General features: G+C 44.5%; 1 protein-coding gene across 1 annotated transcript in view; it reads right to left on the minus strand.

The window, feature by feature from the left end:
* Positions 1-18,291, minus strand: part of LOC142572013 (propionyl-CoA carboxylase beta chain, mitochondrial-like) — a 51,511-nt gene that overhangs the window by 30,242 nt on the left and 2,978 nt on the right. The window contains exons 5-7 of the mRNA XM_075680800.1: positions 17,989-18,213; positions 13,643-13,684; positions 2,586-2,652 (exon numbers count right to left, since the gene is read on the minus strand). Of these exons, the coding sequence (XP_075536915.1) occupies positions 2,586-2,652; positions 13,643-13,684; positions 17,989-18,213 (334 nt within the window). The remainder of the gene's footprint in view (positions 1-2,585; positions 2,653-13,642; positions 13,685-17,988; positions 18,214-18,291) is intronic.

Below are 18,291 nucleotides of genomic sequence, written 5' to 3' on the forward strand. Positions count from 1 at the left end.
TGGCTTACCAAGCATCTTCCATGGTATGGAAGGTTTATTTAGTATTGTGGTAGTATAAAATATTTTCTTAGTAAAGCTCAACTTATTGTAACCTTTACGCCCCATTAAAGCATTGGAAATGCCGGTAGAGGTGATGAACTGGATAGTAGCACTATTCCTGCAGCCATAGGTTGAAAATGCACAATTTTAGCTGGAATATTTACATTAGACCATCGTTCAGAACAATAGATAGACAAACATCTTTACACTAATGAAGCACTTGGCACCTCAAAATTCTTGTTATAAGGTCACTGCATTGTAAAGATCATGCACAATGTTATCTGCAGTAGAGCAGGCCAAGAGCATTCAGAAAAAGAAAATATTTGGCATGAATTCAAGAGATACTCATCCGACAATGTGCAACTGCAGGGTCACCATACTGTAGCGACGCTTTTTCTATGCCAATACCTTTTCACACTTTTTGTGTTCATGAGTTTTTAGAGCGATGCTCCGCTGTAGGCAGGGCATTGAATGCGGCCGCTTACAAACATGAAATGCGTGAAAAGGCACTGGCATCAAAAAAGACATCACTACAAAACAGCGGCACAGCTGACCCTATGAGATCAAAGTTACGCATGCTCCCTAGCACAACCCAGCAGCAATACAAGGTACAGCTACAGAAAGTTAAATGTTGCTATTGCCTTCCTTGTTGTCAGAATTCTTGGTTTGTCTGCAGGCTCTTCATCCTTTCTGCCTTTGTCAATCTTAGCTTCCTTTCCGTCCTATCAAAGGATGGCTCCAACGATGTTATCTGTCATCAGTTGCAAACAGGTTATCACATCGTCGTTTAACCGTGACACATTTACCAGCCATCCCATCTGCTGCTGTGTTGCAACAAGTGGCACACCAGTTGAGTGATTCCTAGAGCAGTGCAGCAGGACCGGAAGATTTGTTGTTACCGGCACACCCATCAAATGCATTGCTAATGCTATCATAAGTCGTAAATGTACCCTTTCGCCAGCAAATATGTGCATACGCACACATGGACATTTGCTATTTCATTACTTGTAAAGTTTTTTGCGTGTTATATGCATGCAACAACATTGATCAGGAAACGTTTTTCATGTGGAGAAGCCCTTTCTCACACCTGCTGCTAACAAACAAACAGAACATGAAGAATACACAATGAAAACTGTCAGAACTCGCATCCTGAGCATCTTCTAAGTCCCGTGCGAGTTATTTAAACCTACCATGCATTATCCACCATGCATCAAATGTGGTTCTGCCAGAGCCGGGCTTAAATTGACAATTGGAACATCAATCGGTAAGTAATTGGAACATCAATTGGTAACTACTGCCTGAATAGTAACCAGCCATAGCATTTGCAGGTAAAACCGATATCAGCGAGGCACTTTTCATCAACATGTCATTTACAGGAGGCATGCAACAGGAGCTGCATGGGCACTGACGATACAGTTATTCCCGCCAATTTGTGCCATTCTTGTGGAGCAGGTGTAGTGCCTCTGCATGTGCAAAATGCATCCTCAATGCTGGGCACGTTTGTCATCCATGATGGCAGAATGTGGCTAGCGGGAACTTCTTTTGGTACACCAATTTTAATGCACACAACAGTTTTAGTAAGCTCTTTCTGCTAAATAATATGTACTATAGGCTTCATATTTCTCCCATATTGTATCCTACATTTCTGCCATTTAATTTTTTGCAGAAACTCTGCTTCTGCTTGCAGCTATATTGGGATATTTGTTACCGTTTAACAATAGTTCAATGTTAGGGTAGACACAATTATTTTGGACTTTAAATGTCCCTATCAAGGGAATCTACCATAGTTTGTACTTAACCTGTTCTTGGCATAATGAACATGTCCGTAAGTTTGGGTCACATTTTTGTCACATGAATAAGATAAGGAAAATGTGGTAAGAATATCAAAACTGAAAATGATGTTTGGCAGCAAACCACACGACTCAGTTTCAATGAAATCCTCTGACTGGTGACTTGGACTGACCACTACATAATATCTACTATGGAGCCTTCACTCCTTATCTAGGCCTTTATTAAGGTGAAGGAACCTATACATCTCATCAGTCAGTCAACCTTGAGTGAAAATGCGTCAACGACATGAAAGGTGCAAAAACACTACGAACCCACAACCTTTGGTGGGAGTCGAACCCTCAGCCTTTGGTGGTAATTAAGGCAATGTAATTAAGATAGAGTTGATGAAGGCACTCGATCCCACGGCCATAGGTGGGAGTTGAACCCTCAACCTTTGGTGTTAATTAAGGTATAGTTAAATAAGGTACAGTTAATTAATATAGAGTCAATTAAGGCACTCAAACCCACAACCTTGGATGGGAGTCAAACCCTCGACCTTTGGAATTAAGAGGGATAACTAAGCAAAGTACAATAAGGAAATTAAGGGGGATGTGTACATCATGTGTCCATCTTTAAAGCATTGGCACTTGGGCGTTCACTTTCAAGTCGCCTTAGAGTTAACACAAAAGACCCTGTGAATTATTGTGCAAGGTGCTCCGACAGTGCAACCGCATAAAACTACAGGTTAACTCTTAAAAGGCAAGGGATATAGTTACCGGACGTCACTGTGTGAGTTTTGGCTCCACCAAGCTCCTCCTGAGTGACATCTTCATTTGTAACAGCCTGCAAAGGAGATAAAGAGATCGCAATCCCGACGAAATATCATTCCACTGGAGGCAGATAAAAATTTGGAGGACGCTCAAACTTCGCCTTTAAGAGTGGAATGCGATAGCATTCAAAGATCCCTGACTGCTTCTCACATTTCCCAGCAACTGGAGCGTATGTAACTGTAATGTTTACCTGAAAACGCTTGCCACGAATGCTATGCACGAAGGCAAGCTTTGTGGTGGAACCTCGGCCCCTTGCATGGGCCACGATGCGGCGGAGGCGAGCGCCAGCTGGAGTTAATGCAAGGAACCAAACGCGCCACTCCTTGGCCCCCAAGACACCCATTGCACTGCCGTGTGCAAAATGATGGAAGCCAAGACCGGTCTGAGAATGCTGCGGCCGGTTTGTGTGTGTGAAAGCGCTTGTTTGAGTTTTCTCGTATAGTCAAATTACAATCCGAGAGCTATCATGTCTGTAGGTTGTGTGCAAGTCATAGTTTGCAATTTTTCTACGCATTTTAACTTGAGAAATTCAATTAGTTCAGTCAATTTCTGGCATCACGTGAAAGGCCTAGGTATACGTGGTTCGAAAATCTTTTTGCCGATGCAATGTCTGATGCAGGACACCAGATTTTTTGCGACACGGGCTCCTTAACGTTATCGCATTAAAATACAGTACACAGGGAAAGGAGCTCTAGTCAAGGTAACATGATTTTTATAAATTCAAAAAGAAAAAGCTACCAAATTTAATAGCACTCGGTGACTAGCTGACAGCTTAAACTGATCAAGAAAGCGTGTTTATGCTTTACTATGCTACGTGCACTCAAATGCTTTTAACAAAAAGCGAATTAAAAGTTCATTGCAACATGTTTTAAATTTTAAGAAATATATGAAACATGTGAGGCACTAACTGCCATAAGCCTGTAGCTGCACACCATTGCCTGTGTGATGCATGAGAAGATGACAATATCAAGTGTTAGGGTCTCACAGGAGTACTGGCCACCATGGGTTCGAGCTTAGCAAGAAAGCTGTCGCCTATAGTGTGCGAGCTCAAGCCACAAGGGGCTACCAAGCGATGCACACAAGAACACAGTATTGCAATGAGTTGGCAGAAAACGTTTTTTTGTTTCTGGTGGCATCGAACACTGGAAAAATGCCTGGTCCCAGGGCGGCATGGGAACGAAAGGAGTGCCGCACCAAGGGCGAAAATACAGACAGGGGTGCCTGTAGCACATTGCTGTGAGGGCACAGGCTCCCAAGCTGGGGCACACCACTAGGAATGTCCCAGCAGCTATGCTACTTGCGCTCGCGATAACCAATGGACCAACTTGCAAGACCTCGGGCAATCTCATTTGGCTTGGGCCGACAATAAGTGCAGCTTGGCATGGTACGACCTCGCACGAGCACTGGGCATTCGTCCTTCGGCTTCAGTGCCCAGAAAGGATCAACACAAAGTACGTGCTCCCCACACCGTCAAAGGCACTGTGCGAAAGCTCAAGTCCTAGTCAGAAAGGTGTCGGTGGACAAGAGGAACCATGTATGTACCAAGTGAAGTCCCGGTGTTAAGGGACACTCCCCGACATCAGCAGCCTAACACGGTTGTACCGCAAACCATCGCAAGCCACCACTGACAACTGGTCACGAGTGGGAAGGGGGCGAGGCGTAGGGATGGCAGAACAGGCGAGTGCCTGCACAATGGTGCTAACGCAAACCTCAATCCCCACAACAATGAAAACTTCAAGCTAAACTCAAGCCCCAGTGCCCCGTTTAGGTCTCCACATCAGGGTTCAGTAGCTGATGCTGGCCAGATATTTACCACAGGGCCCAAATAAACGAGGAGCGTCCCCTTTCAAGTGGTTGCCCATGATGTCGAACCTCTGCAACCTCATTAACCATAACCTCAGACAACGAGCCCCTCCGCTCGCTTACTATGCCTACGACCCAGAATTATGGTTTCTGCAGATCCAAGTGCCTATTCTGGGCTCACTGCATCCCAAGGCAAGCGGCACCATGTGAGCTGGTTTTTGCTGCCCTTCTTGACTGTCTCCACAGCCATTTGTGACTGACAGTTTTCTCGGAGCTCCAACTGATGACCAATATGCACACCATCCTCACACATTCTGGCGTAGCTTCAATTTATCCTCACCTTGTTCATCAAAAACGTCAAGCACCCTCCTTCCATGAATGACCCCTGGCTATTCCATGCTCCGCACAGCCTCCCTCTCGGCAAAAGCAAGTGCATTTCACACCTTTCTTTAATGACCCTCTAACCCCAAGCCACAGTATGCGACCCCGAGTCATCACAGCTCGGGAGATGGAAGCAACGAAAATCTCACAGACATTCCGATGCCCTTCTGGCCAGCCCAATCCTCGTGCCCATTTTCCTTCTTTGCTCCAAGTGCGGTGCGTACCTGGCCTTCCTGCACATGTCTCATCAGAGCCCAGAGATTCGTGTCTACCTCACCGTTTGGCTACAGCATATGACAGGAACTGTCCTTATTCTACAAATCCACATAACTCGGCGGCTGAGCACATATCCTGTGTAGCCACCTGCACATTAACCAAAGAATCAGTGCGGCAAAACAACCTTTATTCTTTTAGCAATCGGGGACCACAGCATGACTGAGAGATGGCGCAACTCTGTATTCATGCTCTGGCGGAAGCACCACAATAAACCCACGTCATATTGCAGGACTGCACATTGCAGTGTCCAAGATCTAACTTCATGTCAATGACAGTAGAGCATTATTTCCATAGCTGCAGACGAAAACTGCTCTTGATGCTCAGCAATCTGTCATCCTCTCAAAAGCTCGCACCTATTCGAGGCTATGATGTTCAAGCAGTGTGTGATAGCAACACCCGACACTGCAAGTTTTTCACGCAGCAATCACAACCATCACAGTGCGGCACTTTGCGTCCCATGCCCTCTGCACTGGTTACCGGCAATAGTCCGGCTGCTTCGACTATCCCCAAATCTCTTTTTTCTCAGCCCCATGCTCTTCCGCTTTTGAAAAATTACAAATTGTACTCAGCTACACTGTAAAAGCACCAGCAGGCCTTGTGCACTAGCCAAGCCCCGTCTCATACTCTGTACATGAATAGCCTGACCACTTTGAGCACAAGTACCTCTGTTCACAACCTACAAATCCCTGACACACCTAGCGAGCGGTGCATGGTGTCCATAGCCAACCAACACTTTTGACACAAGTCAGAGGTGCCTCTTCCGCAAGATCTCCTACAAGTTTGCTTCCTACCAAAGATCACGACAGGATGGGCTGGTGCACTATCGGCCTACTTGACACTTTCAGCCCAACACCATGTCCTCCAGGTTCAACTCTCTGTCCAAGCTTGTGAACCCCTGACGTATGTGCCTTGCTCTGACGCAGGGCATGCAAATCAACACCCCAATGACATCATTGTTGCACCCACCACTTCCAGCAACTACACGCAATACTTCAAGCAGCTAAAGCCGAGTGGCTTCACTGTCCACACTCATGCCCCACGGACCACCATTTTACTTCAACTGCAACTCCTATGCCAAATGCCATCGCCTGCATGGTGCCCAAGAAAAGGACAACGATAGCTTTGACGTAGGGTCAAGTACCAGCACCAGATTCAAGAAGCAGTGCCACTGGCTCCAGTGCCTCATCAGGGTTCACTGGCCGATCTTGGCCAGACGTCTACCACCATGCACAACTAAATGAAGGGAATCTCCTAGCTCATGAAACCTTCTTACCGACCCTTATAACGCACTATGTGCGAGCACAGTTATCAGCAATTGGCATGTTAAGAAGCTTCAGACCACCTCAATAAATGAAACAAACAGTTTTAAGTAATTTCTGGTGCATGCTAAAGGAGTGCCCTTTGCTCGCTTCACCAATGCTGGCCAACTTCCAATAAAAGTGCCATTATTCCCGCTCTTACGCATTATTCTGCATGCCTGACCTTCCTGTCCTCTGCTAGATGAGTTCATTCTGTACCTGCTCATTGCTTAATTCATCATGTTGTCGGATGCTTTGAACTCATCTCAACATTCTCTTGAGGCAGGCTCACTACGTTTATTTATTGTGCCTCACTTCAAAATCTGGATAGACTTGGCTGTTCTTTCGAACCAACCACAGATAACTGAAACTAATTCTAATGTCTCTCAGCTGATGTGTGCAGTTCTATTAACTAAAATTGAGGGCTACTTCTGCTACTTGTCGAAAAACAGCTTGCATCACATTAAGTTAATCTGCTCCAGCTGCTCTCTCGGTCATCAAGCTTAGTGTCACTGACCAATAGTAAACAGTTTGTTTAAAATACACCATGCAAGTGGACAGAATGTGCCAAATTATGAGGAACGTGCAACACTACATAGCATCAGCACGCCATTTTTCTTTCAGCTGTTCCTTTGGCTCTGAAATGCTTTTTCCCTACCCTGTGCTTTCTTGTATTTTGCAGCCCAATAAGAGCAATAAGTAGTAGAAGTGCTGATAAGTCTTAAGTTTTGTTAACTTTTTGAATGATGAGGAAAATAATATAAATATCTGACAAAATAAAATTATGGCTGAAGATGAGTGTCAATGTAAATGCATTTAGCACTGAAGCAATATAGCGACGCATTCTACCGTCTACGCTGAAATGTGTCATGCGTAAGGTGTGTATACATTCGGGCTCCTCTCTCACGCTTCCCACAAGACATGATGCACTGTCTAGTGGCGCCGCTGCAAAGTCCACGCATGACATGTGTGAATATATATTCAGTAGGGGTGTGCAAATATTAAACTGTTCAAATGCGAAGCGAATACAAATACCTGGCTTCGAATATCAAGGCGAATATTGAATAATGATGTGCACATACATTTATTAGCAAGTTGGTTATTTTAACATGTTGGAACATCACAATTATGTTGCCAACGATAAAAAATTAGACTAGTAAGTCATTACACTAAAAGATATGCACTTGACTAATCTTAACTTGGGAAATTGAGTTATTCCCACTAGCTGTCTGTTCTCGCCAACCTGTCCCTTATTATGTAGCATCAAATCCCCATAAATCTGGAGGTATTTGACCCTCTGCCAGCCGTCACTCATCGCATCTGTTATCAAGTGGTAAGCTTAGGATTGAGGAATTACTGCTGAGGAAAGCCTCATTGGACCTGTACTCCCGGAAGGAACATTCTTATTGGAGTTGCATTCTTTTGTGCAGTACCTCAATCCCCTTCCCTTGCACTCTTAAGTACACTCTTACTGCCCACAAACCAATGCCCCTTGCTACTGAGAAGCTGGCTTTCTCACAATGTTTAGCTGTCCAGTAATTGAGCATGCTTTACAGGTGAAATTCAGCACAAAATCGGACACATATTTTTAGATTAGACAGAGAAATGCTAAGAACCGTGTTTTCTCCCTCACGACCATCAATATATTCAACTTGTTTCGAATACTTGTATCAAACCGAATATATAAAAACATTTTCAAATCGTATATGAATATTAAGAATATAATATTACAAGGGTATTAGATGTTCGAAATTTTCTTATATTTGCACACCCCTAATATTCAGACAGGAATGTTTAAATATATTATGCAGGTTTGATTCTGCCCCACACTGGAGAAATTTTAAAGAGTCTTTTTTTATGATTGAAGAGCAGTGCATTCTCAGTGGCACATACCCATGTTACCCAAGTAGGCATGAAAGAAGTTCATTGAGGAATGACACACACCCAGACAGCCAAGTTGGTCTGATGGTTGGTTTCGAGCCCTGTTCCCTCAGCACAGCAGCCCGGTGCTCTACCCATTAGACCATGGATTATCCAATGGCCCATGTTGGCAGGAAAACAGACACAGATAGGTAATATAGCCCATGGAAAGTGTATGAAGTACCCTAAGAATGCTAATTTCATTAAAATGCAAGCACCTTCTATTTCCCCCTGTAAGAATTTTTGGCCATAATCTATCTGTGCTTCCTTAACTAAACGCGTATAGAGAAAATGGTGGCATCTGTCACTGAATTCACCGCAAAAGAGAGCAGAGTCACTATTAAAGGGTTCTTAAACTACTTCGAGCTCAAAAGTGAGCGAATGGCTTCTCATTCACCTAATGCATTATTGTTGACCGTCATTGAGAGATGGGTTCTGCCACAATTTTTTTTACTACACACTGTTGCTTCCATACAAGCAGTGCAAAAGAAACTACACCGCGTGAAATTGTGCACACCATAGAAGCGACACGATGGGGAAGAGCAAGCGACTGTATGGCAATGGCATTCTAGCAGACAGACCAAAGTGACATCCCTTGCAGATGGACCAATTGACACTCTTTCACCCTGGTGACGTCACGTGCATGACCTTGGTGGTTTCATAAGTTGAAAGAAGAAAGCACAAAAGCCCATGAAGAGGCATACAATTGTTTTTTAGATTTGTGGCTCCCCAATGGTGTGTAGAGCTGCCATGTTTGCAAAGGACGATTGTCACAGCACTCTGTACAGTGTCCTCAAATGTCAGAGGTGATTTAGAGGTTCTTTGACGTTTTTCTTCTATGAAGGTAAAGGAGCCAAAAGAGTGTTCTGCCTTGGTATCTACTTTAGGCGATAGGTGCCCATTGAATGTCATGAGGGCTAGGCTCAAAACAAGAAATTTTGGCACTGAGCCTGGGAATGCCTTCACAAACCTCTTTTCATCACAGTTACAGAAAATGTTGACTAGTGCATAATTTAAACTTGGAAGACCGCCGAAAAAGATAGAAGTGCTCAACATAGCACGGGAATGAGTAGGTTCCATTATCAAGGACATGCTGGACACGGTGTCCTTGTGTTCACAGAAACGTGTGTCAAAGCAGGTGGACGCTAATCAATATCCTAGCATGTCACTGCTACTGAGAGCATTTTATACATTTTTGGCAATACTCAAGCAGTTTCTGAAACGGTTTGTAACCTTGGGGCCTGATAATTATTCTAATCTGCTTTTATTCCAATGTCCTGATGTCAAACTTATGTAACCACCGATGTAAGCATTCGGAGGTAACTTGGACCACTGATTGAAAAGCTCAATCGAACATGCTCCTTGCTTATAGGAGGTCACTTTTGCTTTCAAAGCAAATACAGTAGAACCTGCTTATAACAATATTCAAGTGCCATGAAAATTCCATTGTTTTAGCTAGGGTTGCATGAAAAATATTCAAATAGGGGGATGGCAGAGCTGATATGAGAAAACCGTAATGGTGGGGAGGCTAGTGCCCCTCCCCATCACCTTCCTCCATCTGGCTGCTGATTACGTTCCCTCATTGAACTACTTCCTGGGCACTCCGATCGCATGTAACAAGCCGTGGCTGTCAGCATTAAAGAATACTACTGCTATAACAACTGCAAAGAGGGGTCATGGGCGGCATGCGATATGCAAGCTCCGCCGAGGCATCGCTTTAGTGACCCCAAAGGGGCCTTTTAAGAATTTAAGAAGGTTGCCGTGGCAGCTTGAGAAATCCAGGAGAAACGCTAAGGCGAGAATGCCACGAGCATCTTGCCACGCTCTTCTCACTCGCTTGCACAAGAAAACCCTATGTCCGTCATCCTTGCATGCTTTATGTGAAGCTTGCCGACATCCTTCTTTAAGGCATCCAGGTGCTCCACATAGTGCAGTGGAAGGTTCTTCGCAAAAACAAAACCCCGGAGGGACTGAATCATCTGCCGGGCCTCCTGTGAGGAAAACGTTGAGGCAGCGGGCCCTACAGCGTCATCGCTGCCGTCGCTATCTGATGCAAGCACGTTCGCAATGATTGCCTCATCAGTTAGAAGCATGTGGTTTTCAAATCTATAGCTGTGCGCTTTCTTTTCACCAGCAATGTCGTGCATTGCTGATGATCAGCGGGCGGATCAGTCATCTTCTGTTTCGTTGGCGAGCCAAACGCGACTGAGAAACCAAGTGGCCAGGACCGAATTCAACGCAACCAACAAAGACGAAAGCGAGCGTTTAAGCTGTTTGCAAAACTGTGCTGAATGAGGAGCTAGCGAGCGACATGCGAGCAATCTGAAAGCAGCGCATTTAGCACGGTCCATTCGTGTTTTGGAGGGTGGGGCGGTGTAAAGCTATGGGCACAGCCCATCCGTGTTCGGAAGGGTAGAAGGGCGACGGGAGAGAGGCTCACAGAGATGGATGGAAAATGAGCGCGCGGTGGCTATTGGAGCAGCGGCCCATCGTGCAGTGGCTCGAATTTTTCTTTTTTTCTTTACAAGGATTTTGTATTTCACTACCTTTTGGCTTGGACACCCAGCAGCCAGACTTCATCGTTATAACCGTTAATGCGGCATCGGGGCACTGTAGTAAGCAGGTTATTTCACCATGGAAAACATACGAAAGTTGACGGGGAAGCAGCAACTTCTCATTGTTACAACCGATATGTTGTTAAAACCGGTATCATTATAAGTGGGCTCGACTCTATATGCAACCAAATCCATGCTTCCTGGCAACTACAAGTAGCCCAGTGTCAGAGCGATCAGCGGCAACTATCTTCCATTCCTTTTGGAACGGGGCAGTCTCAGGCTATTCAGAAAAAATTCCAGTTTTGTTTGGCATATTAACGTGTCTTTAAAGGGACACTAAAGGCAAATACTAAGTTGATGTGGACTGTTTAAATACCATTCCAGAAGCCTTGCAGTGCTTGTTTCATGCCAAGAAAGGTCTTATTAGTTTACAAGAAAATTGTATCTGAAGGGTCGGAGTACCTTCATTACAATTCAGGTCTCCCACCACCTAAAGGAAGTGGCGAGGTTGCATGTGTGATCACCGCCCTTGCTGCCGTCAGCGAGTAAAATGGTGACCAACATATGCATAAAACGCAAATGCGCGGGCATGGACAAACCGAGCCAACAAAGGCGGTGGATTTGCCGCTGCAGCTACTTTGGTCAAGTGGCGTGGACCATTTGGGCATCCCCAGGCATCACATGGTTGTAGAATTACTTGCTACTTGCGGTTTGTGTGAGTTTCATGAGCCAGGAAAATCAGTGCAGCACTACGCAATAACGGAACTATTGAAGCTCGAAAGCGCAGGCGGCACAGAGTCGTGCAAATATGAAACTTTTCGACAGCCCGCGTGGTTGTCAAAAGTAATAGCAGCGAGTTCTGTTTCCTTAAAATGAAACAGAACTGGACAAGTAGCATTTTGTTTCGTTTTATAATGCAATATAACAATGTTTTTATAGCGAGTGGTTGAGTACTAGTGACAGAATTCGTGTGAGGAGTGCATTCGTCATCGGGCCAGTACTTCAATGTCTCGGGGGAGTCAGTAATCATGTCCCTGTATTTACCTCAATTTCTCGATTAATAAGGTCCTGTTCACGATAATACTCGAGCACCAATCACTTTAGCTTGACTTAATATTTGCCTTTACTGTCCCTTTAACACATACACGGCCCTTTGCTGCGGCGAGTTTTCATGGTTTTGAGATGTCGCGTGGCAAACAGGCAAAGTGGGCACTGCAGAGGGCTGATGATGAAAACAGCATCAAATCAGAAAGAATTATTTTGGTTTCATCCAGTCTAATCATGCATAATCAGTGTGCACATATTATATCATATTGGGCGTTTTAGCGGTTTTTGTGAAGTCACGTGATAGACAGGCAAAGTGGGAGTGACCCTAAAATTTTTTGACCCATCGTGGATGGCAAATTACAGAATTGGAATCTAAAAGTTTGTAATAGCTTTATTTCATAGTGCCTCTGGATGAGACCTGGATCTTATTTGACCCAGAGAACAAGAACAAAATAAGGAATGCTTGCAACACAGCTCTCCACATGCCAAGAAGTTTCGGATGCTGAGATCAGTCGACAAAGTGATAGTATTTATATTTTGAAATAAAGGTGGGATATTTCTTGAGAACTAACCCTAGAAAGAAGTGAGTGTCGTGAGAGGTTACTAAGCGATACCTTTAGAAAAGTGACCTTTACACAAATTGATGTTTAACATGCAAATGCTCAAAAAGAGTTGTTCTTTCAGGATAATGCTTCAGCGCACAACACGATCATTTCTCCAGCAGTAGAAACCAGCAAAATTGTGACTTTCAATGCTTAAGCATTCGACACATTGGCTCCTTGCAACTACCATGCACTTAAAAATTTAAACCAATGTCTGAAAGGTCCCAAATTCGCAATCACTGAAAAGGTCTTCATAGCTGCAGGTGCTGGGTTAGCCATCAAACCTTCCAAACTATATTTAGCAGGACTAAAAATTGACAACAACATTTTGAAAAATGTGTGGAACAAATTATGTATTAAGCCCTCTACCACTGTTCCTTCATTGAAAAGCTTAAAGGGGCCCTGAACCATCCCTCGGGTTTGGTGAAATAACATAGTCCGCAGGTAGCATAGGCTGCTGGGAACATCTCAACCAAGTTTTGTTGTCATACGTGGTGCGTGGAGCATGAAAGCAAGGCACGAAGACACCTTTCAATCAAACGCTCTCTTTTCAACAGAAGCCTGCTCCTCATTCTCTTCCGGACACTTTACTTCATAATAAAGCATGTTCCAATATGCGACTGCTACTGGTAGCTTGGTCTTCTATGTAGTGTAGATACTGCGGCCGCCGCGGGGTGCCGCCACAAGTCCAATGGCTAAGCACATTGCAGCTCGCGTTTCGATTATGTTTGGCATGTTGAAGTCACCAAAATAGGAAGTCGTGGCGTGTACGTTAACGTATAAATTGAAATTTGATTTCCTCGCCACAGTGCCATTTAGAAGGCGGAGAGTTGTGGGCACGCCCCACTTCGCCATAGACTTCGCAGTGCAAGGCATTGAAGAAGGAACAGGAGCACAGCGGAGGCCGTGTTTGATTGCCAATACATAACTACGCTTCTGCTGAACGCATTGAAGAACTTTTTGCAGAAAAGTCTTTCTGAAATAGCCCATTTTCACTCCGAATACCTTTCTCCACGTCAATAAAAAGTGGTTCAGGGCACCTTCAGGAAATATATACAGCAATCCCTAGCATGGTGAGAACTGAAATGATGGCAGTAAAATGTAGAGATGCTGCTACATACCTTTACGACTTCTGGGCCAGTTATGAAAAGGTAGGAAGTGTCCTGCAGAAAGAAGAGGTAAGAAAAGTTACATGCAGATGAACTTCAAAATACTCAAGAAATAAGCACATGAAGTAATGCCAGCTACTTAACGCTTTCAGTGCCAGGTTTTTTCCGGAGGTGACGCTCCTCCAGTGTCAGTTTCATTTTTTCTTTGACATTATAAACACAATGGTTTATTTTTTTGGTTATGCAGAAGGGAAAAAAATTACATGGATAATGGCCAATGCTCTCTTGGTATGGTCCTCACATTCCTATCTGATGTTTGTGACAAGACAGGACAGAAACACAAAAACGTACTGGTACGGCAGTGACACCGGAAGAGTTAAAAAGTTCAGTTATCTTGATTGAGTACGCAATTAGAGCAGGCTTTCAAAAAACCATTTTAGATCAATGCTTTCCTTCTGCATGTTTAAAAATTAAATTCTGGGGTTTTACATGCCAAAACCACAATACGATTATGTTGCACGTCATAGTGGGGGACTCCAGATTAACTTTGACCACTTGGGGTTCATTAAAGTTCACCTAAATAAAATTACACAAGTGTTTTGGCATTCTGCCTCCATCAAAATGTGGCTGTTACTGCCATAATCGAACCAGTGACCCTGAAATCCGCAGCTCTCACATGTTTTAATGCCTAGCACAAACCTCATTGCAGTGAGCGACGTGTACAGTGAAAGCTCGATAGATATTGGACTTCACTGGTCCACGGTAAATTGTTTGTTATTCTGAAAGGTCGTTATAGTGAAAGCCCCAAAATTAACCATTCCGCCCATCAACCTTTCAGTTGCCACTGTTTGCGCTATACATGAAAACATTGCTGTTGGCTCTCGGACTTTGCTGTTGCTATTTTCCATAGCTTCTGCTGCCATGCACCACTGAAGTACCATATAGTAAGAGTGGCATGCGCAAGAGAGACGCTCAGGCGAGAGAAACACCGACAAACAGGAAGCTCTATGTTACCTTCAAAGCACAATGTTTCTTTTTGACATTCCTTGCCATGGACACTGCAACTGTCTCGCTTCGGGCGCACACTTGTGCTATTTCAAAGCGCAAGCTTTGACACGGTCCAGAAAGTGCGACTGTGTGGCATCCCCGAGAGCCCGGAGGTTACATTTCTCCCCGCGCATAGTTGGTACGGCCGCAGAAAAAAGTGCATAAGAGGCATGCACAGATAGAAGGGCGAAAGAAGGAAGAGACGCGCCTCCATTGCTAGGATACACTTGCTTGGGCGGAGCATGCTCCTGCAAAATCTGATGCATCGTCGCCTCCACAATGGGGAACCAGCGCTGAAGTTTTCACGGCGCCTGCAGCGCCGCCCTGGCGGTCAGAACGTGCACAATGCAGCCTCCCCCGCGGACGAAAATTGCGTTGCGTGCCCTTAAAGTCGAAGGAAAACAAAAGGGCGCCGACGATACTATTGCGTATACAAGTGCCACAACTAAGTCGGGATGAGGGAGGATGTATCCTTCTGCGTCTTTCCATCTAAACCCTACGAACAAGAACGGAGGCGGCGTTGGATCCAAGCAGTCAGGCGAGCGGAGTAAGCTCCCGTCTTGTCGCCCTGTCAAGCGGTGTCGGGCTGGTTTCTAAATCAAATTTTGCGTGTATCCTTGGTTTATTCGATAGTGAAGACGGTCAGCCATGGCAGACAGTACCAAACAGCAGAATCTGCTGTCGGTATTTCGTCGGAAACAAAATGAGCAATAGCATGCACCATCCGGCATATGTACCATTTTTCCTTCGCAAGGCCACCGCCAAGCCCCTTCCAACGCCACCGCACCAAGTGAACGATACGAAAGGTAAAAATTATCCATTCATTACCAAGAATTATGTAGGAGGGAAGCTGCCTTGTAATACGATTTGTATGCGCATAGTGCCGGCGCACGCGCGACTAAGCCACCTATGTGTTTATAAATATGCGCATGCGGATGAGGACTCGGCGCTGAGATGCATCCGGCAAATTAATGTAATTAGTGCTAAATGTAGCCAGAATTGTTACGGATCAAGCAGCCGAGCACTCAAACCTTTGCTTGCGCGAGTCAGCTGATGCGATAAAGCTTTCTTCTCCATTGACTGCTGTGGCGAAGTAACATCAGAATTTTTTATGTCTAGCCAGAGAAATATGGAATATCTTCAGGCCAACAAATACTTCCGAAACCATAGCGCAGCACGACCGGAGCCATAACTGCTAGATTTGCGAGGCAGGCAGCCACGCAAGCATGGCATCGATACACGACGCAACCGTTAAAGAAACACACGTGCTCGCCGCGACGCACTGTGAAAAATGTATAAAGCTTAAAAAGCTTCTTTCGTCATTTCTTCACTTGATGGCGCTAGCTTCTTTACAAAAACTCCACTTGAAGCGGCGCGAAAACGGAAACATACGAACTATAATACGGCTGCGTATGCGTGTGTCGTCTGGTTGTGTGGCTGGAATATGCCGCGTTTCGTCGCCAGGGCGGCGTGCAACGCACTCTTTTCGACGCGCCGCCTATCCAGCGCTGGTTCCCCATAGGGGAAAAAAGAAAAAAGAAAGTGCCCTTCCACGTTTTTCTCTATACATTTATTCCCCTTCTACTCTATGGAGTTTATACCTCTCCAGCTCGCATCTCCACCACACATTTCAACTCTTTCTTTATATAAACGGTGAAAGAATGGAATTATCTTCCTGCTGAATCGGTGTACCACTCTAGTCATTCATCTTTCAAAGCATTCATCAAAAATATAACCTACTAGATATGTCCACCCCTCACGTAAAACCCCAAATACGGCGTTTGAGATATAAATAAATAAATAGATAAATAAATAAATAAATAAATAAATAAACAAGCAAGCAAGCAAACAAACAAACAAAAACAAACAGCTTTAGAGGCAAAGCTCCCCAAAGGACCAGCGCCCTGAAATTGGCAACTGCAAGGGTGCCGCCATGTTGCTACTCTGTGCAGGCACAGACAACAAGATGCAGTTCAGATGAGATGTACAATCAACGCGATCCCAAGCATCTCTCAGTATGGTGGTGCCACCTAACTCAGGCAGCTGCAAACGCATCCTTTTCACGCACTGTAAATTCTACATCAAATGTTTCCGAACAGCCATCAAATCTTTGTGAAAAATATATGGAGCGATCTTTTTGATGCATACGTACATGCTACGCATTATTGCTTATATTTAAAATATTTTGAATATCTTTAGTGTTACAAAAATGAGTTGTAGCAACATGGCAGCACTATTGTGGTTGCCCCATTCTTTGCACAGCTTTTCATCAGGACTTAGTATGATAACTCTGTTTTTCTCCTCTGGTGCCATCTCAGGTTTTCTGGACCCATGCACTGTGGCATCCACTCTCTGCACCTTGTCTCTGCTAGCCTATCGTTCCAGTTGCTTCAGTACTCGATAGGTGGATGCATCACGACATCACAATACATTGGTTCGCTTAATTTGTGCGATCGCTATGCTTGCTCCATGTAAGCATAGCGAAATTATAGGGACACTAAAGCGAAACAATAAATCAGTTTAGACTAATGGAGCATTGTTTGAGAACCTTGCAGGCAGTCATTTAAAAAAAACAGTTTGATTATTAGATGAGAAAATGAAGGTCCAAGTATGAGTTTTCGAATTTCGCGCCGAAACCCCACCGCCGGTACGTCAGCGTGACGTCAGGGATTCCAAAGTTATGTTTTCGCATTTAGGCCGCGTTGGCTGAATAAAAGTTCCCGAAACTTGCTCTGTTTAATATTTGGTTCCTTCAGAACACAATGTAGTCAATCTGTACCGCTATATATAATTAGTAGACCCTAGAAGATGCCATCAAAATCCAAGACGTCACAGCCCCAGGTGCGGGAACTTAAGTAGGCGTTGCCACCCGTATTTCGTTCTTGCACTTTTTTTTGGCTTACCAAACGTCTTATCGTTGTAAGAGTGGTGTTTTTGGTGTTGTAAAAGGGTAATTTACTGATGCAGAAGAAATCATTTTTCACTTTTGTGTCCCTTTAAGCATGCAGCATTCTTGTTAATATGTTTTTGTGAGCAACAGCATCATACGTAGCCTTATTGTTACATGACATCAGCTAATTCTACCATGTAGTTACATAACAATGTCTATGATGCCAGGTGCGGAGTTTCAAGACCACCTTTAGGATCAAATCAAAATATCTTATGTTTTCCAACAATCGTACTTGCTATGTGCCATCCTTCTCGATGCGAGAAGCGTGAGGTTGTTTTTACAAATATTAACATATATATGCCAGTACTGTTTTAGCAGATGACTACACAGTGGCCCTTATTCTACTTATATGAGTGCCTACCTTGACCATGAAGATGAAGTCTGTCATGGCAGGAGAGTAAACAGCACCACCAGCACAGGGTCCCATAATCACGGAGATCTGTGGCACAACACCGGAGGAGAGAACATTACGCTGGAAGATGTCGGCATAGCCAGCCAGAGATTCCACGCCTTCCTGGATTCTTGCTCCCCCCGAGTCGTTGAGACCAATCACAGGAGCTCCTACAAGCATAGCTTGGTCCATAACCTAGCAGGGGATGAAAAATGCCCATCAGTGTTGATAAAGCTGACAGTGCAAGCAGCAAGCTTTTCCTTTTGGAGTTCG

The sequence above is a fragment of the Dermacentor variabilis genome, chromosome 2 (genome assembly GCF_050947875.1).
Source record: "Dermacentor variabilis isolate Ectoservices chromosome 2, ASM5094787v1, whole genome shotgun sequence".
Taxonomy (NCBI): Eukaryota; Metazoa; Arthropoda; class Arachnida; order Ixodida; family Ixodidae; genus Dermacentor; species Dermacentor variabilis.